At 36.8% G+C, this 22,913-nt stretch overlaps 1 protein-coding gene across 1 annotated transcript in view; it reads left to right on the top strand.

Annotated features, from left to right (window-relative positions):
* The window catches only part of ATRNL1 (attractin-like 1), a 536,085-nt gene that overhangs the window by 288,824 nt on the left and 224,348 nt on the right, over positions 1-22,913 (top strand). Inside the window, exon 26 of the mRNA XM_010564713.1 lies at positions 13,155-13,233. Coding sequence (XP_010563015.1) covers positions 13,155-13,233 — 79 coding nt within the window. The remainder of the gene's footprint in view (positions 1-13,154; positions 13,234-22,913) is intronic.

The raw sequence follows: 22,913 nt of genomic DNA, 5'->3' as shown, positions 1-22,913 counted from the left end.
TTTTTCCCCCCCCCCCCCCCCCCCCGTTCTCTATAATATTTCAGCGCATGCACATAATGGAAAAAATCAATACTTTTTTTTCATAATAATTTTTCTGCAAATAACAAATTCCTCATTCAAACACATTTCTTTCTTCCTTACCTTCAAGAAGTATTTTGATGTTTCATTGCACAGCAAAGACCAATAAACCCAGGCTTTGTAGAGGCAGTTTTCAGAGATGATTTTAAACTATTATAGGAGTTTATGCCTCAGGAGAGGAAGGATTAAGTTGGTTTTCTACATTCAATATATACTAATAAATGATTTTACATGGATGTGGTAGCTCTTCTTACTAATAAACTAATATGTATTATATTGATATTTCATTGATGCTGCTTACTTTAAAATGCAATTTATGTAAAATGCAGTTGATACTTCATCCTCCATATTTTCAGTTATGCATTCAGAGCTTAAACTGCAAAGCTTTATTAATACCATTATTGAAGATTTAGTTTACTGTTTTACTTAATTTTGCTCTTCTTCCTCAACAAAATTATTTTGGTTACATTACTAATAATTTTAAATGTGCTCCCCTAGAGACTTATAGCATGCTTTTGGCAGTATACTGTTTTTTTAAGGCTCATTTCCCTTGCATATATTTCTCTTAACTTCTGTAGAGCAGTCCAAATGTTCTGTGCCACAATAACATCCAGTGGTCCTGTGGCAACCAGTCAGAAAGGTCCACGGCAGAAGGTTACTACTTTAATTTGCCCATGACCTCTATTTTGGCTCCTCTGCGATGCTGCAGATCTCCACTGCCAAAACCAGTCTCTAAACAGAAAGGCTGCTACTGTCAAAAACTTTTACCGAAGCCAATGGGCCACCTAAAGGCAACAAGCATCTTTTACTACAATAAATGTTCATTACTTCCAAAACAAGTTGCACCCTCCATGCAAAAGAGCTGGAGCACTTCAGCCTGTGCATCTAATCCTTTGTTTATAATCTGTTGTATACACAGGCATGCATTGTGCTACTAAGTGTCGGTGTTTGGGTGAATCAGTCCATGAACACCTACCGTGAGTACTGTGCTGCCCCACTCAGTACAGATGTTCTGGGTAGAAGTACTTGAGTAGAGGCAGCTCATGGACTTTTCTTTGATTTTTGTTGTTGTTATTTATATTGCTATTTATCTAAGCAGTAAAACAATCACATCCTATAACTCAATTCTTCTCCCATAATGCCTACTTTTTTAATTTTTATATATTTAAAATATATATGCACATTTATTTCACACAGGTATACTTAATTTTTTTTTGAGTGGAGTCACAGCACACATACATAAGTGGTCCAGGTGGCTGTGGTGCAAACTTGTCAGATATTTTGGAAAGTAGTGTCATTGGGATAATTGAGACTCACCTTGTGGAAGTAATAGTGAGCTTGGATCACACATGTCCCTACTCATTTTTTGATTGTTGTTTGGCTGGGCAGCTAGAGATGGCCTGGTAGTTAGTGAGAATTCCTCAAAAAAGGAAAAAAAAGGTACAAACTATGCAACAGAATCCAGCTGCAGTGGATCAATGGTATCATCTCATGATCACAGTCAGGTTAGAGTTGTTCAGGAAGCACCTAAAAGGTAGTGCTACCTTTGTGGAGTTGCTGTAAATTGTTTGATTTGGGATTTCAGAAGATTAAGCATATAGCCGTATAGGAGGTGATTTCTCAAAGGGCTTTACTTTGAATACTTTTTAAGATATAGCTGTAACACAGGTCATACGCTAAAAGAAATGATGCTTGGATCAGATACCACTGAGGATATGAAGTTCCATGCCCAACTGAGTACTACTGATTCAAAAATATTTTGTCAGTTCAGAGATTTAAACACTATTTGCCATTTAGAAAAAATATGAGCTTAAGAATTTTTGCTCATGTCTGAGTGTGCCTCCTGCAGTGGCCAGTGTGGTGACATAGTTATGTGATGTCTTTAAAGCTAGGCTGCGCCTCAGATTTTAGTAGGGCTCTTTTCTTTAAAATAAGTTACAATATCCCTATGTTTTCCAGGTATTTTTCTCAATTAGACCAGGGAATAAGATCCTTTCTAAGGAATTCTTTTACAATATTCCTGCCGTAGTCAATAATAGTCCTCCAAGATAGAAATAAATTTTCATCTTCATAGCCATCTACTCTGTGGGAGATGAAATTCTGTAGAAAGATCTGCTACTCTGATCTGCCAAACTTCTCTTTGCTTCATAAAAACATCTAATCTGATTCTAACATAGAGAAAAACAGGAATTTATTATGTGGGAGTAGAGTTCCCCCCAGCCCATTTTCTCTGAAAATATTTCATTTATAGAGCTCAGGATCATCAATGATCAATGTCTCCTCTGCCAGGGAACGAGAATGTGTCGACGTATACTTTCTGAACTGAATTTTTACTCAACAGCCCAAGTACTCTGTCCATGGCTCCATCTCAGCCTTCCTTCTTCCTTTTATTTTATTCTAAGTGAGATAAGTGCCAGTTAAATCTGTTTCCAAGCAGAAATATTCAGTTTGTTTGTGATTCCAAGAGACAGATGTTATGAAAATAAGAATTGTAGTATTTTCCTACACCAGGAGTAGGAAATTCTTTAGAAGTGGTCTCCTGTTCTCCTCAGTTGGAAGGACTGCTCTGATACTAGGTGGAAGTCTTCACAAAGGTTTGATGTTTCCTTGGGGTATAACTTGAGTCTGCACTGATGATACTTGATAGACGTTGGGCTGGCATTGAAGAACACTATGTTGAAATGCAGGAATCTAAAATCATTGAAACCTATTCTTTTGGGTTTCCTTTTTTTTCTTTTTTAAATACATGTTAAAAACTCAAATAAAGAGAAAAGTTTATACCATTTAACAGTTGAGTTTATTCTAAGATCTGATCCCTATTGTTTACACTGTCAGCCTTTTCTCACCTTAGAATAACTATGTATTAGTGTTTTCTATACCTGCAGAGCTGTTCATGGCAATTATTTTGCTGTGTGAACTGCAGAAATGTGTATACAGACTTTCTATTGCCATCTTTAAGAAATTTTGAATATATTAAGGAAAAATGCTTTCGGTTGACTATCCATATATGAATGGTTTTTTTAATCCATGAGCTAAGATATTTCCATTATGCTCTTGTAATGGTTTTAAATCTTCATTTAAAACCTTGGTCAGTAACTTTATGGATGGCATCTCTGTGCAGATGCTATTCCTGTTAATCAACCATGACACAGTAAAACAAATCTGATGTGGATATCCTTTACCTTGCATTCTTACCAAACATAGGGTTCTGACTGGGAGGACCAGACTAATAGAAGGCCATATATATTTATTTTTAACTGTTACTCTATTTTTTTATAAGGTTGGTAGCTGTGGACATGTGAGAAGTGAATTTTAGGGGCAATTATGTGACTTTCACGAGACACTTCATGCAAGATTTATTTATGGGAATATATAGATTTTCAGGACTGCATCCAAAAATAGCATTTTAATCTCTGTCATCTGGATAAGTAGAATTATCCGTGTAATTAGTTTCAAATGAACTTGAAAGGTGTTGCTTAACTTGTGTGAATTCCATTTGAGACACAAATAAATAAATACAAATTTGCATTTAAATGATTTTTGGTAATACTTGAAGTTTTAAATACCATTTACTTCATATTCAGACATTTCTTTCTCTTTCCAGTTCAGAAAGCAAGAACTGACGGCTTGAACCCTTTATATGGTTTTAAGATTAGAAGGTTCACAGCTGAGTTAAATTTCCCTTGCATTCGTTTAATTCATGGAGAAACTGTGGGGGAAAAGTTGGAGCTCAGGAGCTATTGTGTTGTTAAAACAGGGGCAGGAAAAATCTGACATGGAATGGGGCATAGATCTAGGCTGATGTAAGAGGAAAACAGCCCTTCTGGTTCATGGAGCTGCTGGTACTGGTAGTATTTCTCACGACCAGTAAGAAAAAGAGAGGGACATTCCTGAATCGCCTAGATGGTAGCGGTGGGTTCGTAGGCAGTGTGTTTCACTGGCTGTGGTAGCCAGAGCTCTCTTAGATCTGGAAACAAGCACTACTGGCTGATATGCCTTGGCTCCGCAGGGTCAGCCAGGATTTATTACCCTGATCCCACACACTGCATTACCGTGGTCTGGAAGCTGCATGCCCTAGTCCGTTAGCCAAGACTACATTCCTCTAAGTCTTCACACATTTTAATTTGGAACTGTAACACTTCATTCCTGGAATCATTCTGAATTGCTAATCATTGAAATACTCCTACTTATAACAGTGTTTGTAAAACTGTGATTCAGAGCAATTTAATTAATCATTAAAAACATAAAAAATTTTATACTGTTCTCATACTTATCAGACTCCTAATATTATGTTTACAGTGCTTTGTACTTCAGATAATCCAGTTGAAATCTTTGGAGCTGCTTGTCATGTGTATATTAGTTAACACAAGGAAGGATGGCTGAAGCTAGCACATCATAATCATAAACACAATGTTCTTGTCAAGTACAATGAGAGAAATCAACTGCTGTGACAATAATTGCTATTTGAAGTCATGGTTTTAGAAAAATAATTGTTCAACTATTTTCATTTTAGAATTGTGCTTGCTTTATAACATATCAATTAAAATGTGCTCTATTTGCCAATAAAAACATGGTAAATAATATGTCAGAAAAACAGTTCTTAGAAAAACAGTATACATTCTCTCTTAGGAAACTTTTGCAATATTAATTTAAAAAAATTAACTTGGATATAAGACTTGTTTTCTTTACACGTATCTACATTAAAAAGATTTTTGTCATAATTTCTTCTTTTTTTTCTTTACTGAATACTCTTATTTTTTGTTCATGTTTAAAAATACTGTAGTTAGTATGAAGGAGAAACATTAATACAGTGTGGGGCCACTGTTAAGATTGCTGTTTAGTGCAGTGTACATTTTTGTGCTCTTGGCAAAGAAGGTGAGACCAATGGGCAAGAGGTTTGTGGATCTAGAGGGATATTTAACTATTGCCTCACGCAGCACAGCAAGGTCCAAGTAATTAAGCAATAGTCACCTTGATGGCCCAACTCCTATTTTCAAAAAAAAGACTTGGGAGGAGCTTTTAAAATATGTGCAAGTATACATGTGGGCAGTCAGTGAGACTGCTGTGCACCTAAAAACTTAATGAAAGCAATCTTAGGGTGCTTAAGTCTCTATTAGTAAGCAGTGTGGACAAGTAGGAGATCATCTGCTGAGTAAAACGGTGCTGAGGACGTGACGTCCACACTGTATGCATCTTGTCATTGTTTCACTTTGGACTAGCTCTAGTTTAGTTCCATAGACCGAAAGCCCATTTGTGTCTGGAGTGTACATTGCACATCTTCCAGGTCAGCCTCTCCATCATGAGCTCCGAGATTGCTCCACAGTATGAGCACAACAGTGGTGACAGTTGGGGAATTTGTCCAAAAGCCTACTCCAGATCCACACTAAACAAGCAATGCAGGCATTCCCCTAGGAATTTAAGGACATGTCTGCCACATATTTGAGCATGGTGACAGTATAACCGTGTTAGTGTGATGCTGCAGTCGAGCTAACAGACCATCGGTTTTCTTGTGAGATGTTAGAATAGTCTTGACAAACTGTGCTGGCACAGATATGCTGCCCCCGAGGTGGGCTTAACTGCTGATACCTTAGGGATTCTGCACTGTGCTCAGCTGTGTGCTGCTGCTGTACTTTGTCCCCTGTCATAAGATGAGTAAATGTGATGGGCGCTCGAAGTAGAATCCTGCACAATTTTTAATTTTAATAGAATTAAAAATATACTAGATTTAAGGTAAAGGTTCAAAAAGTGTTTGCTTTCATCCAATATGGAAATTTATACTGAATTATTATGCAAATTAGTGGCTTAAGTAAAATCATAGAAACAACAATTATTCATGCATGAATGTTTACATACCTTTTCAGACATTTTAATTTCTCTTTGCATGTTAAATAATCAGAGAATGAGAAAAGAAATAGCAAAGGATGGAACACTGTTTTGTTCTGTTTACCTTCCATTTACAATATTGGTCCTTAAAATATTTATAATTAATTCATGAAATAGTTCCTTTTACATCACTGCAAAAATAAGTAAATTATTTCATTTTAATGCAAGTACTCTTTTGATACAGTATGTAGCTTACTTATGGGCATTAATATGTAATGAAAAAAAAGGAATTCTATAGGGTGTTTATAATGCATTTGTAGAGCTAAAGGCACCAATGTGTCTTTAATTCATCTAGTCCAACCACACTGACCATTACGTTTCACAGATTTTCCCCTTTATTTATTGCTGTAATTTGAGTTTCTTTAAAGATCTACAGGTTTTGTTTTAGTTTGCACATACCAAGCAGCAACACATCCACTAATTCCCTTTACGGTTTTCCATCTGCCTCCTAAATGCACACACAGAAAATAATTTCTCAGTTATGGAAAACATTGCCCTCTTGCTCCTCAGCCAGGTCTGTGAACTGCACTAAATAAGTCTAAAGATAACCTCTGTAAGTTAAAAATTTACTCTGTATATTGCAAAAATAGTTATGCAGGCAGTAATTGTTCCTTGCGGTTTTCCTTTTCTGTGTTCTATTAAATCAGTAATTGTATTTTCATGCTACCCAGAGCTCTTCTGGGAAGATCATCTGTCTCCCTAGACCTTACTGCTAGACCCTGTTGTTCTGCAGACCTTCCTTGCCCACTTTCCTCTGCTGCATTGGACATAAACTAGTTATGTTCAAGGCTTCTTCCTCTTCAGTTCATCCATTCTCTTATTGTTTATTGTCTCCTACTTAATACTAAGGCGATAACTTCCAATCAGCCTGTGATACGCGCTACGGGTGATGAATTGCTCTTTTCCAAGCATGCTTTTTTAGTGTTTTCTCCTATTTTGTTCCACAAGGTTTGAAGGGGCAACTGTGCAAAGCTATGTCATTATTTTCTGGCAGATCATTTCTTTGTTCTAGAGAATACGAAGTCCTGATAACGCTTGGGCTGCTGTGGCTTTAAGTGTGTCTTAGCATGATAATTGTCTTATTGGGAAGATTTACATTCATAAGTGCAGAAAGTCATTCCCTCTGTACTCTGTGTCAGCATTTCGTAAGCCATCTGCATTGCAAAGGCATCTATCTGTTTATTCGGATGTCATTCAGAGTCTCAACTAAAGAGTCAGAAATGGTGGACCAATAATCTATGACCACCTGGATGAGTCTGTGTAAGCATAATTATTTTTCGTACTCTCTGTTTACCATCCAACCATTTGCTGTATCTTAGATTATCTGGTCATTGCAGCATAGTCAAATCTTTTTTCAGTATATGTAACATTATTTTATGATACAGAAAGTAAATCATAATAAGGTCTGAAGTTAATTCAAATGTGTCTGCTTCCAGCCATTGTTTCTTACCATGCGTTTTTGTGCTAGATGAATGAGAGCCTTGGTATTTTCTCCCCATGGAAACTTGTACACACTTGTCATGGTTTAAATGCAGGTGGTAACAAAGCACCATGCAGCCACTCACTCAGTCCTCGCCCCCGGCCACGGTGGGATGAGAAAATATAAAGAAAGGCTCATGGGTTGAGACAAGGACTAGGGAGGGATCACTCACCATTTATAGTCATGGGCAAAAGACAGGCTCAACTTGGGGAAGAAACAAAACCAATTTAATTTACTACTAATCAAATCAAAACAAGGATGTTGGGAAGTAAAACCAAACCTTAGAACACGTTCCCCCCACCTCTCCCTCCTTCCTGGGCACAACTCCACTCCCGGTTCTCTCCGCCTCCTCCTCCCCAGTGGCGCAGGGGGATGGGGAATGGGGGTTGGGGTCAGTTCATCACCTGTTGTCTCTGCTGCTCCTTCCTCCTCAGGGGGAGGACTCCTCACTCCTCCCCTGCTCCACCGTGGGGTCCCTCCCATAGGAGACAATCCTCCACCAACTCCTCCAACATGAGTCCTTCCCACGGGCGGCAGTTCTTCACGAACTGCTCCAGTGTGGGTCCCTTCTGTGGGCTGCAGTCCTTCAGGCACAGACTGCTCCAGTGCAGGCTTCCCCACAGAGTGTCGGCCATCTTGGGGGGCATCCCCCTGCTCCGGTGTGGGCTCCTCTCTCCCCGGGCTGCAGGTGGGCATCTGCTCCCCCCCAGGGGCGGGGGGGGGACAGCCTGCCGCCTCACCACGGGCTGCGGGGGCATCCCCTCCTCCCCCACTCCTCCTCCCCACCTTCCTCACTGACCTTGGTATCTGCAGAGGGGTTCCTCACATTCCAATCTCCCCCCACTCAGTGCAGGTTCCTCTTCTTAAATCTGTTCTCCCAGAGGCGCTACCGCTGTTGCTGATGGGCTTGGCCTGGGCCAGTGGTGTGTGTCCGACTTGGAGATGGGGAAGCTTCTAGCAGCTTCTCACAGGCACCACCCCTGCGGCCTCTGCCCCACTACCAAAACCCCACCAGACAAACCCATAACAACACTGTAGGCAAGTCACCACTTGGTCTTTTTGAAAAGTGAAATGATTGAGCTTGTTAAATCACTGTCAGTAAAGGATTTTCTCCAACCTGTGAATATTTTTTGTGATTCTTCTCTCTATTCTCTCCATGTTTCCAACCTCCTTTAAAAAAATGCAAATACCAGAATTTCAAGAACATGTCTGATAGTATCTGCTTTGGCAATATCTTGTAGAGTGATAAATTCGTCTCAAGTGCTGCTTACTACTGTGCACCTGAGTATTTAAGGTTGTTTTAACCCTTTTTGTTTCATCATCCCAGCAGTGATTCATACCGAGTTGGTCATTCACGCTGATCTTTAAATTATTTTGGGAATTGCTTCATTCCAATGGGAATATATATCCTTTGCTCTGTAAACGAGGCCTGGATTCCTTGTGCTTGTAAATACAACTTAGCAGTGACTGTGTTTAAAAAAAAATAAAAAATTGCTGAAATAGGTACAATTGACCAATTGGCATACTGAATGATTTCTTTGTCCTCCTTACCGTTAACCTTTTTTTCTTCAGTCTTTGTGTCATGCATAGACCTGTCAGATATTATATATTATCCTCATCAAAACTGACTGGATCTGATACTCTGGGAGCCTTGCAAACCTGACTAGAAATTTCCCTTTCTGATGTTGGTCCCCTTCCGACAATTTATTTTTTAGCTGTCAGCTGGCCAATTTTTAATTCATTTATTTTGCACTGCACTGATCTCTGTTTTGCCACACTTTTTGTGATTGTGCTTTCTTTTCTTATATCTCTGTCACAAGAAGGAGCTAAGAAGTATGCTGGGGGATTGGAGAGCATCCGTCTATACTTGTCCTGCTATTATACTGTTTCCCTATGGTGTTAATGTCTTTATCATGTCTCACTTCAACTTTGTTTCAAAACTGAAGAGAGCTTATTTCTACTGCCATTCTATTCCCCTAGCCAAGTTGACTGTACTCCTTTATACCTTTTAAGTTCAACTTAGTGTTTTTGAGATGAGGTGATGGTTGCTTCAAGATACAGACATCCTGTAGATTTATGCGCTGGCATCCCAATGCTTTCTGTTTTGTTCTTTATTGCTTTTCTAATCTCTCCTAACATCCTATTTGCTGTTTTGACAGCCACTAAGCATTCAGTTGATATGTTCAAAGAACTATCTGCAATGACTTCAAGGCCATTTTCTTGAGTGGTAATTGCTAATTTAGAACCTATCATTGTGTATTTGTAGCTAGAGAGTTGTTTGGTTGTTTTTTTTTTCTTTTTCTTGTGCACATTGCCTTCAGTTCATTGGCGCTGAATTTCATTCTCTTATTTTATTGCTGAGTCGCTCAATATTGTGAGATCCTTTGGAGTCAGCTTTAATTTTTATTGCCCTAAATAAACCAAGGCTATTATCTCACCACAGCCTGGAACCAGGTTAGTTTGATAAAATCTATTTTCCATGTCTTTCTTCTCTTCGTTAACATGAATTTTAAAATTTCATTTCCTTCTGATTATTTCTACTAAAAAAAAAAAAAACAGAGAAGAAAGTCAAATAGTTCATGTTTACTTGTCAAGGAAAGATCATACAAAAGCATTAAGTAAACATTTCACATTGTCAATGCTGTAATTTCCAATGATTTATATTATTTTATGGGTGTGTCTTTGAAACACTTATTTCTGATTTTGACTTTGAACATAAACTAAATGATGTTTTGACTGATGACAGGAAAGTTCAATGTGTGACACAGCTCCATTGGTGTACAGACCACAGAAGCAATTTGTCTGAAGTTTTTCAGCCAGAACTCTCAGGTTTTTCTCTTCTACTAGCTTAAGAGAATTGTTCAAGAAATTACTAAATGTGAAAGAGAAATTTTCTGAGGAAAGTGATTCTGTTCCTGCTCATAATGAAGCAGTTGCACAGTGCAAGGCTGTCTTAGTTTATTGTGTCCAGCTCTCTTGAATGTATTAATCTTTTTCAAATTCTAGGAGCTTTGAGTTCATCATTTTAAACAGAGTTGCTGATATTTCCCTAATTTAGTTTTTTTGGAAGGAGGAGAAAAGTAAGTGAAATGGCTTACCCTTACTTCATGCACAGCATGCTAATTTATAGCAACATGTCAGTACTCTGATGTTGCCCCTAAGCATCTGTTGCAGTTACTAGCTAGACAGTACCTTATGTGGTAGGGAAAACGTTTCTGGGAAACAGTATGTGTAAGCAGCTATTGGTTTAAAAAGTTTAAAAGATGTTGCTGCAAAACTGGATTTATTCTGATGGTCAGTGGGGTTTTTTTGTCCTGGTTTTCCCTAGACACCAAATATAAATTCACAGGCATCTTGTACTCACTTTCAAAGGAGACTGGAGAAAGGGAGACAGCTAAAGACAAATTTTAAAAAGTAAAATCAGTGCATCAACTGGAGTGATGCATTAAACAAAATGGTGAATGTTCTCTGATGATCGGTTTCTGTCATAACATTCTTTGTGCTCCTTAGATATTTTGTTGTGAAAAACTCTTAAGAGAAACTCTTCTAGTAAGAAATACTGTGCTAATAAAATGGTGTATCAATTAAAATGTTCTTACTGTGTTAGTTCCTTTCAGCAAAGACTCATGTAGAAAGATGATTTACGCTGAGATTCATTAAAGTATAAGGTTGAGATTTCTCTTCTGAATTCCCTAAGGTTCTTGAACCAGCACTTGCCCTCTCACATCCTTTTATTACAGATCGTTGACTCTTCCAACAATTTTCTATTGGCAGAACGGTTCTTAAATATGCTGAACTGTTCTGATCCATTGATCAGAACCAATCAAAATTAAAAGTGCCTCTTTTTTTTTTTAAAGGATCTGTGCCAAGAACCAATAAAAGCTCAATGCAGTATTTAAAATGGCCCTACAAGGAGAGAGAGAGTATATATCTTCGTTTCCATAAAAATCCCTGAGTCCCAAAGAGCATTAAAAAACTGGTAAAAAAATGCTGGTGGTTGACATTGGCTATTAAGAGGAAAGTCAAACTGTGCATCTAGAAACAGATCCTTTAACCATTTTTTCCATTCAGGCTCAGAACCATCAGCCTTCTTGGAGCTAAACAGACAGAATTAAGTCTCTTAAGTAAAACCCAAAGCTGTTAATTTTAATTGAGCGTTCTATGCCCAAAGCACTTTATATATTTGGTACTTTTCTCTTTCAAACTTGGCCTCACTCTGGCAGGCTTTCTCAAGGGTGTTCAAAGAAGAAATTGGTAAAAAAGAATTTTGAAAGCTTATAGTGAAAAGAGTTTTAAGCAAATAAGATGCTAATAGAAAGCCATGTTGATTTGTATTGCTTTAACTATCAAGGAAAGCTTGTGTTATGGAGACTGACTTTTGAACATACTCAGAGCAATGGTACTTTTTGTTGTCAAATATTCAGTGGTACAGCTGATTCTGTTGCTTGCAGACAAAGGAATGATTGGGTGCTTTCATTCCACTACCATAATAGTGACATTAAACTACAGTTGCCATAAACAGGTTTCTATTAGTCTCCATATTATGGATAAATATTGAATGCCATGAGCTGTTACTTCTGGAGATGTATCTTCTAGGTCGTAATTTCAGTCCTGTTTACAGCATGATACAGGGAAACATTGGTGTTACTGCACGGATAAAGATTATATTTCACAGTACTTCTCTGAACTGTAGTACTTCAGGGAATTCTTAGTAAGTCCCATATTAGTTAAAGAATACATTTTGAAGCTTTTTGGCAAAAAAAAAAAAAAAATTACAGATGACTAGTACAATTCAATAGTTAACAGGGTCGTATTAACTGAAAACAGTGTACACAGCAGATGTTGTAACATGACTGAAAGTTCTTCACACAGCTAGAAAATCCAGATATTTCTATAAAAAACTGTTTAAAAAATTTAAAAAATCTTCTGATTGCTTACATTAGGTGTCAGCTTTATAAGACTTTTGTCAGTATCCAGAAATTCACTAAAAGAGGTTGAGTTCAATGATCTTTCTACCAAAATCCTTTATGGACTAAATGCTACAAATACAAAAATATTGGAGAAAAAGAGAAAGCATATGCTCCAGTTGTGAACTGCAGAAGTTTAATAATTTTGATTTTTTTTTTTTTTTTCTTTTTCTTCTTCTGTTGTGTCTTTGGGACTGTAATGTGGTGATGTACGTTGGGATGTTTTCCCTGGCAATTCACCATAGAAATACTCCATTTGATAAACCAGACCTATTGTCATGTGCAAACCTGGTTCCTCAAACTAATTATACTCCCTGCATAGTTATCATTCCTGCATTCCAGGAAATTATTCAGAATTCACAAACTGAGAAAAGTATAAATTGGTATAATTTCTTGCTATATTTCACCCTCTTTTTCCATCTGCTAAATGTGGAACATGCAGTGCATATTTGTTGAGACTGTTGTGGGTATGTGGATGGTTGTAAAGAAGCTTATCCCATGCTAATGGAGACAGTAATAGCATTTTATGGAGACAACCACAGCATCAGAGGTGTGCATTCTCTTTTGACCTTGAACTTTGATGGTTGACTGTTGTATGTTATCCTAGTAGAGTTTAGGTTTCCTCTATTTTTGTGGTTTTTTTTCCACACTTAAATGTATTTTTGTTACCATTGATACCCTAAAAACTTAAGCTTTTTTAGACCATTATGTTACAATTATTTTTTTGTTTTGTTTTGTGATTGCAGTTGTTTCTTATCCTTACTGCTGGTAGCGGCTGTCGTTTGGAAAATCAAACAAACCTGTTGGGCTTCTCGACGGAGAGAGGTATCAATAACTTTAAGATTATTGTAGTAGCTTTATTTTTCAGAATATATTGAGAGCTTTGATGAACAATCACATCTCTACTTTCTCCTGTATACACAATTTAAATATCCCTCTAAACATTTTTTTTTTACCCTGGACTTTTTATGCTAAAGAAGAAAACTTTGTTTCTTCCTCCTGTCAAAAATTAAAGAAATTACAGCACTAGGTTGCAGAAAGCTATATTTTCTTTATGGTGGAATATTTAGAATATTTAGAATAGAATGGAATATTTCAGTTGGAAAGGACCTACAAGGATCATCTAGCCTGACCACTTCAGGGCTGACCAAAAGTTAAAGCATGTTATTAGGGCATTGTCCAAATGCCTCTCAAACTCTGACAGGCTTGGGGCATCGACCACCTCTCTAGGAAGCCTGTTCCAGTGTCTGACCAACCTCTTGGTAAAGAAATGCTTCCTATTGTCCAGTCTAAACCTGCTCTAGCGCAGCTTTGAACCATTCCCACGGGTCCTATCGCTGGATACCAGGGAGAAGAGGTCAGCACCTCCCTCTCCACTTCCCCTCCTCAGGAAGCTGTAGAGAGCAATCAGGTCACCCCTCAGGCTCCCTTTCTCCAAACTAGACAAGCCCAAAGTCCTTAGCTGCTCCTCATAGGATATGCCTTCCAGCCCTTTCACGAGCTTTGTTGCCCTCCTCTGGATGCATTCAAGGACCTGACATCCTTCTTAAATTGTGGGGCACCGAACTGCACAAAAAACTCAAGGTGAGGCTGCACCAGTGCTAAATATAGAGGGATGATGATGTGTTTTGACTGGCTGATTATGCTGTTTAATGCATCCCGATACTCTCAATAGCCTCAAAATAGTAGTGCAAAAACACTGGTAAATTGAGTGAACACAGAGGATCATAGTGTAGCATCTCTGACTTTCTAGGAATCCATTTGATGCTGTGACTTAGGCTGCGTTGTTATCGACAGTCATTGGAACATAAAGTAGGAGACAACCCTCTCTGCAAAAGAGCTTATACTTTCTTCTTTTTTTATTCTCTCTTTTTTGTTTGTAAATATTTTTTTTTATTGTAAGCAAAATTCTATCTCTATTAGTATCAGTAGTTCTGTCATTAAAACCATGGCACAATTGAAGCTCTTCAATAAATACTCATACATAAAGTCACCTTATTCTTTTGTCTAAATTGTTATAGCTCTGTTGGAAAATTTGGCCCAAATATTTGTTCTTACCTGTTTAACAAATGACTGAACTTAGATGAGATTAAACTTAGGTTATGTATACAGCTACATGTATATAGTGTGATTGAAATGGTGTATACTGATAGTTGTCCTATTTCATTTTGTTCTCATAAATAAGATGTATAATTTATAGACAGTGATTTTTTCCCCTTGAAGCTTCTGATCTTGATAATTTTTGGAAACAACACTTGCTTAATAGTACTGTAATCTAGATTTATTTTTTTTTAAACAGCCAAGTCTTTCTCTAATTAATTAATTTTTCTTAGTATACTGGCACTATGAATGTTTAAATAGCTTTTTTTTTTTTTTTTTACTGTAGATCTACAGTGAATTTATATATGCTTTAAAAGTGCCAGGTAACTAGCACTTACAGTTTTCCTTCACTGAAATTATGGCATTCTAATGACCAGTTAGCTTTGAACTGGTGCTACAAAGGAAAACGTATATTATTGTAGTTATTTCATTTAGGTATTTTTTTATTCCGAAGAATATTGTTAAGCATATTCTCCCTCTAAGGGCAAGTGCTCATATATTTGTTATGACTTGCAAAATACAGATGAAAGTTACTTTAAACTACAGTATTCTATTCAACTTATTAATATTTCATTTGAATTTGTCTCAATACTTAACTCATTAATAGTTCTGTGCAAAATTGTGTAGTGATGGAATGTAGCAATTCTTTGATTTAATTTTTCACGTTAACAAGGTTGTTTTATTGTTGCAAAGAATTCTGAAGTACCTACTTTTAAAGCCCACCCATTTAGCAGATGAGCTTTCCATGTCTTCCATCATTCTTGAAAGACAGGAATTTTTGACTCTTTAGATGTTACCTTCAATATGGACACGAACTACAGTAAGAAGTGAAATATAACAAGAACACAAACAAATATGAAAAAGCATGCTGTTAATAGCTATGCATGCATCTATTGTTCATCCCAGTCTGTTTTCCCCTAGAGAAGGAGAAACTTTACTATCCAGTTCTTCTGATGTTTTAGTAATGAATTTTATCAGGCTGTTGAGGTAAGCAAAGTTTTCGTAGACTTCTACGTGCAGCTGAAAATTCAGAACTTTGTCCTTTTTTGCCTTCTAACTTTAATGCTTGGCTAACTTGGGTCATTATTGATTCCAAATTGAATGGCGTCAATCCAATACAAAGCAAGAACAAGTTGTTTGCATTGCGTAGTGGGAATGTCTCAATTTTCCCATGAATATAGAATTTTTCTCTCCAGTTTCTTTTCTAATTCATTGCTTATTGAGCAAATATTTGTTTGCTGCCTCTTAAGATATACCTTATCTAACGCTTTTTGAACATCTATATTTATACTTTAAATTCTGGCTGAGTTTCTCTTCTTCTTTCCTGCCTTCTGAAAGGGCAAGAAACAGCAGACAGACTCTCTCTCACCTTATACAATCAAAGTTATTCACCTTCTGCATTGAAAGAAAATGGGAAGTGCCATTCTTTTATTTCATAGTTCCAAAAAGATCAATGAAACTTTGAGCAGGAGAACATGAACAACCTCCTGCCTGGCCTCCCTTCACACTTTCTCCCACTCATCCCTCCCATGGATCCACGACTTTTAAAAAAAGGTTTTTAAGAAAGGCTAATGTAAGATAGTGAAATATTGCTCATCTGAGAGAGCTTGATCCTTCAAAGGAATAATACAGAATATGATGAGATGATTTCCAAAGCATTATTCTTATGGCACTATCTTTCTTGAGAAACAAACCAGAAGGAATTGGGAACACTCTCATGGGTACCAAACCTCAAGTTCCTACTTACAGAGCAGGACAATATTCGCAGGTAAGCATGGAAATTCATGTAGGAGTAGACAAAGGGCAAGATATATTCGTTTGTCAAATAAGTTAAAGGAGTTCCTAAATATTGCAAAGTTTAGGAGCAGCAAAGCATTTCTTAGAAGAGTCTTACACTACATAAAAAGATCAGATATGTACTCTAGGTTTTAATCTCTCATCCTTCTTTTTCCTCCAAAGACTCACAAATCTTTCTACCAGTACTTTTCTCGGTGAAATTTCACTTCTTAGTTCACTGGATGAAAAACTGAGAGCTGTCATTTTCTCCCAAAAGATTTGTTGGGCCTCTTGCATTTTATACCCAGAATTCACCCAAGAGCCCATCCATGAAGTTTCAATCTGACTCTGTTTTCCTTCTTTATACAAAAAAAATATATCAACCAGATTTACTAAATAAGAAAATTGAAGAGAATGTTATTTGTTTTTTTTCTGCATGTTTCATATCTGAAGTATTCATTCAATCTTCTGTTGAGAATGGGTACAAGAGAATCTGTTCATAGATCATTTTACTGAAAAGCTTGATAGCTTGCCTGCCGGTTTTGTAGTGGCTCAAAGGTTTTGTCTCAGGAACTTCTTCTGATTGAAAGGCACTACACTGCAGATAAAATTTGCATCCAAATGATTTCTTATTAATAGTGTGTCAAATTTTTCTTTTTGCTGACTGAGGTCACTAACAAACTCATACAGATGGGATTATAAACCACACAGCTTCTAGTTGAGTTATTTTAGCAAAGTATTTGTCCTTCATCAGGTATAGCAGTTGCTGCTCAGATACCTTTCGTACTATTCATTCAGCCAGATCTTTGAAAGAATTATTACCTTTAATCCAAAAGCATGCAATCTCTGCTGTACATACAGACACACTCTTCATCCCCCCCCACAAACACACACAAAATACGTTTGTGTGCCAATGTGTCATTAGATAGAATCATAGAACTGTTTGGGTTGGAAGGGACCTGCAACGGTCATCGACCCCTATGGAATGAGCAGGGACATCTTCAACTAGATCAGGTTGCTCAGAGCCCCGTCCAACCTGACCTTGAATGTTCCTACAGATGGGGCATCGACCACCTCTCTGGGCAACCTCTGCCAGTGTTTCACCACTCTTCGTCATAAAAAATGTCTTCCTTCTATCTAGCCTGAAATATACATTTGTGTATATTGGATAAGTCAAGTAGTTAAAATGCAGTTTTACATCTTTTCTTATGAAAATCTCTTTTTTACATATTATTATAATTACACACTAGAAAGACCTTACATGTCTTACAAAGATGACTTAGAATCTTATTCCCTCATGTAATACACTATAAGTCTCTTGAGCAATGAGGAAGTAATGCAAGATTGCACATTTATGTAAAAATGTTTGAAAGCATGGTATTATATGTGTAAAGTGCTTGCCTAACTTTAAAGGTTAATATCATTCCTTTATTGGATTTTTCATATTTATATATAGCATTTCATTATACAGTCAGCTGTGCACCATTTGCATGTCTGAAAGAATAGCATATACAAGCATAAAAACATGGAATTATAGAGAATGCTTGCTTTACACAGTGTGTGGGTGCCACACAACTTACTGCTTAATTTTATTAAATAACCTTATGTTTGTTTAAACACCCCCCCCTCCTTTCTAGCCTTAATTTTAATATCAAGGTAGTTTTATTCTTGTGAATAGTCAAAGATTCTTAAAAACACACAAATGAAACCGAAATAGACTACTTCTTAATAACAGTAACAATTCATGTAATAGCTTTAGGCTCATTTCTATGGTAACCCTAATAAAAACAAGAAAGTTCAGTTATATCGATAGTACTAATTAATGTAGACAATATGTGAATTTCAGCTAGAGCTTTTTTACTTTATATTGTAACAACACTGGCATTTTTAAAGCATTCCTTTTCGAAAAGGCAATAATGGCTTTTGGTGTATGTAATATTGTTTATGGAATGCAACATGTTTAGTTTAGGAATATTAATATGAATAGAATATGTTGTATTCTTAAACAACAACTGAAGGAGAAAAAAGAATACTTTGGTTCATCTAGATGTTTTAATGTGGGTGAGGAACCACCAATAGTAGATGTAAGGAAACCAAGAAATATTAATACATACAATTAAAGTACCCCAATGCGTAATATTATCCATGTGTGTAGGTGTCTACAGGATTATATGCTTTACATTTAAAAGTTGTTAATCTCACAGATCTCTTTTCTTTTTTGGTAGCTGCTTGTCTGTTGCTTAGCAAATATCTTGCACATTTATATGTACTTACTCATAGACTGTGTGAGTAATCCTACTGAAGTCAAAGGAGCTATTCATAGGACCAGAATCTCAACTTGTTATATTGCTCAAGCTCTTCTGAAATTGATAGAGCTATGACTGCTTATTTCAACTGTGGATCTGGTTTTATTGAGGATAACTGGGGCATTTATTTTAGGCTGACGTTTTCTGCATTCTCTCAAACCTAAAATTTAGGTTCCTCTCTGAATGAACCGTTCAAGTGATATGCCTAGTTAGTTGACACTAGATCTTGTCTCAGGACTCCCTGTGCAGTCAGTATAAGAGACACCTCCAAATGACACCTTATCCCACCCAATTTTCGCAGTGTTTGCTTTTATACTCTGATACTTGTGGGGGGCTGACTTGCTCTTAACAATATAAATAACCCAATGAGTCAAATCTTCTATACTGAGAGTTAATCTATGCTTTAATTTTGTAAAACTGAGGTTGTATTTATAATACTGTCACTTCATAAAAATAAGCATCTGACTGATTCCTATATTAGTACTGCTCACATCACGCTTATTCTCTTTAAAGAGAAGTATTGAATCGTACCAGTGACAGAGTCAATATTATATTGGAAAGATTTATTTTGGGGGGGTGAGTTAAACAAGGTTGATCTAATGCAGATATCTCAAAATGTCATACAGTGTTAAGAGGATTCCATGAACAATTATCATAAGAGTAGGGGCATGAGATCGAAGAGCCCATCTTAGTTATTCATGGCTGTGTATCTCCTGCCAGAGGCATTTATCCCAGGAAGTAATCCTAGCTGTCTTGTGTCAACTCTGCTTATGAATTGCCATCTTCAGTAGGAATTCACCATGACCTTACTGCATAGAGTTGACCCAAGTTTTGCTTGGGCTCCACATGGTTCTAAAACTTTGTGCCCTTTAGTGGGATGGCATGGCCTGTGGAGGCAGAGGTCTGTTGGAATAGTGTTAAAGTTGTATGTAGACTGGAGGAAATTTACTACGAAAATCGCCAGGGAGGTAGAGGTAAAAACGGAAGCCAAATTACGCGTCAAGTGAAAACATTCCTTTGAAAACACTACAGGTAGACAGTGGAAACCTTGAAGCATGGGATGTATATGTTGTAAGGCAAAAAGCAGTGATCCGGTTTCCTTTGCAGTCCTTCCCTTCTACAAGTTTATCAGTTTCATCTTGAAAGTCATCCTGTCCAAAGGAGAATTGAAGAACATTATATTATACTGTAGCTTGTCTCTTGAAGTTGTCCTTCTTTAGAACTCATATAGGTATACCATTTTCTTATATATTGTACTACCATATTCTTTGGCAGGACAATTGGCAGGATAATATTTTTTTTTTCTTTCCTACTTTCTTTTTTTTTTTAATTAATGATGAAAAAAATCTGTAAGTTGGACATAGAGAGCCGGCTTTTGGTTCTACCTTTTCTGGTGACCAAGTTTAGAACAGAAACAATGCCATATCAGCTATTCAAGGTTGTACACCTGAGCTTTGAAAATTCATTCCTACCTCTAGTACCTCTAGTCTTTTTTTTCTTTAAAGTAAGTACATGTAAATATGTCTTTTTAAACAAGTACATGTAAAAGACACTGGAAATCAGTGTATGCATGCAGAAAAAACACCCACTTTTAGCTAACACAAGGCTTTATGAAAGCTTGCTAAGAGATCTGTCTGTTTCTTCATTCCACCAAAATTCAGAAGGTAAAGAAGATAACTAGATTTTACAAGGAATATTATGGGCTGCTTCTTTTTATTGAAAAAATAAATAAATGAGGGAAAACATAAACTAAGTAGGTGTTTTAATTATATCTGCATATGACCAGGAGAAAAAAAAATTGTTCACTGTTCTTAACAAAATAACCAAAGTTCCTTCTCACATTTGCATAGTGTAGTTAGCCAGAAGAATCCCAAAAAGCAATAATCAAAACAAATTATTTTCATTATATATGATTCCTGGGTGTATGCATAGAAGGAAGCTTCGATGTAGTTATTAGTGATGATAACAGTACTTTAAAATTAATAGTTGTGGAACTCTGTTCTGTAGAATTTATTATCCAAGTTGAGATTTCTAAATATTATTACAAAATAATGCTGGAGAGAATATTAATGTTATAATGGACTATATTAATTCCTGCTTTCTGTCACAGACCTGGTTGAATCTTGCAAGTGTACTAAGTTAAGCTTTCAAGCTAACAGGAAGATAAAATTAAGGTTATTTAAGAGAAAAGAAGGAACTGGCCAAAATGAAAAAGACTGCCTGAGGCAACTGGCCACTTGGCAGAGCCTAAGGAGCTTTTGAGGTGTATGGTCTGAGAGGTTTCCATGGGGCTGGTTGTAAATGTAAGAGCATCAGGAGAATTTTTAGCAAACTACCTGTCAGCAAAAAGCAGCAGACAGTGAGAAAGGCAATCCTTAGTGAGGCCCTGGGAAGAAGCCAGATAACTTCTTTTGAATTTCTGAGAAGAAAAGTCGCTTGGATTTGTTTCCACAGTGTTAAAGGAATGAGGATGGTGAATATGTTCTTTGTAAATAAGGAGGATTGCACCAAAATAGATGATTCATTTTTGTCTCTTAACAAAAACAAAAGAGCAGGTGTTGAATATTGGCCGAAAGTGGTAAGGCTCCTTACATTTGTATTCCCTCTGTGTTTGCAGTATAGTGTCAATTTTTTGTCCCCTGTTAAAACACAAACTTCCCATTTCCCAAAGCCCTGTAAGAAAGAAGTGAGTGGATTTAGGTGCAAACAATAAAAAACGCTTAGAAACTAGGAAGAACTCTGCTATGAAGAGAGAGTGAAAAGTTTTGAGGGTTTACAGTAAGAGCTCTTTGAAGGAAATGCAAATACTCGCCTTTAGTTCCTCCTTAGCTTTTCTCAGAGTTGGGAGCAATTTTAGTGGCACGGGCTAGACGACTTTGGCCCAGGTAAGTCGCCTGCAATAGGGGAAGCATAAAGGAAACTAAGTCAGAATTGTCCTTCCAAAGAGCAGGGAAGCAACTCAAAGTCCAAGCCTAGAAGACATATATAGTTCCTCTCTCTTATTCTGCTCCTCCTTTCTACCTAAAGTTCTGTTTATTTACAGTTTGAATGTTAATCATGTCTTCCAAAAATTATATTAAATTGTGGTAACAATAGTTTTGATTGCTTGGGATGTATGGAACATTTTCTACTGGTCTGTAGACAGCTGATGTCAATATTATTGATGTTCTTTCACAAATATATCTGCTTCCACAAACATCCAAGTTCTTGCAAGTATATAAAATAATTTTTTTTTTTTCGGAGCCGATTTTTGGGTACATTTCTGTATGTGTGCAATTGAGTAGCAGTAAAGAGGGATTAATATCATGCCTGAATCTATTCAAAAGAGTTTGCATTTCACTTTGCCCAGCGTGGATAGTATGTGCCTTCTAAAATAACCACATCAACCTTTTTCTTTCTTAAAGTTAGTGTTGATAACATACACAAATATTCTTTCTTTCTTTCCTTAAAAAAAAATTTTGAAGGCACTGAAGTTTCTTATATGTAGACAACTCCCTGCTAAGGTCAGATCTTTAATAATTTTCAATGCAAAGCGAATGCAATGATCAATGCAAGTGGAAATTAGTTAACTTCACCAACTTATTTTTTCAGTGCCTGCCGCTATTAATTGATTTACTCTCTCAGCACAATGTGTTCAGTGCCGTGAAAGTCAGTATTGTTGCTATCAACAAATTCTATGGGGAACTTCTCCACTTTCTGTAGATATTTGTTTATACAAACATTCCTTGGTGTCATCCCTCTGAGCAAACGGTGGCTGGGCAGTTCATCTGGGAACCTTCTAGGCTTCTCCCCCGTCTCTGGGTAGAAGGTGATAATAGTAGGTTCATGGTGACAAAATTTGCATATGTGTGCTCATTTCTTGAGGAACCTGCAACTACAACGTAACAGTGGAACCTTAGGCTGGAAAAAAAAAACCGAACCAAAACAAAAAACCTTTAGAAGAAAGTATGGGTGAACGACACAGCCTACGGAAAAGTAGTTATTCTTTCTCAAGGATATAATGATGCAATGTTTATCCTTCCTGGAGCTATAGTTTTATTGCTCCAACAGTTCACAAAAAATAGTTGAGAGTTAATGTGACCTGATATAAACTAAGCTCATTACATTCATTTTCAACAGATAATTAATAATTAACATATAACCTTTGGCTTTCCTTTTATCTTCAAGTATTGACAGAAGTCGCATAAAAACATACTATGTGTGGAAAAAATGCTTTGAAATGCAAAATTTAATTAAAATTAATGTAATGTTATTTTAGGACAGTTGTATAGTAGCAAAAGTACTATAGGGAATATGAATATTTGAACAGACCATTATTTTTAT

Source organism: Haliaeetus leucocephalus, unplaced genomic scaffold, assembly GCF_000737465.1.
Source record: "Haliaeetus leucocephalus isolate CR32 unplaced genomic scaffold, Haliaeetus_leucocephalus-4.0 Scaffold184, whole genome shotgun sequence".
Lineage (NCBI taxonomy): Eukaryota > Metazoa > Chordata > Aves > Accipitriformes > Accipitridae > Haliaeetus > Haliaeetus leucocephalus.
This window is presented reverse-complemented; position numbering and strand designations above follow the sequence as displayed.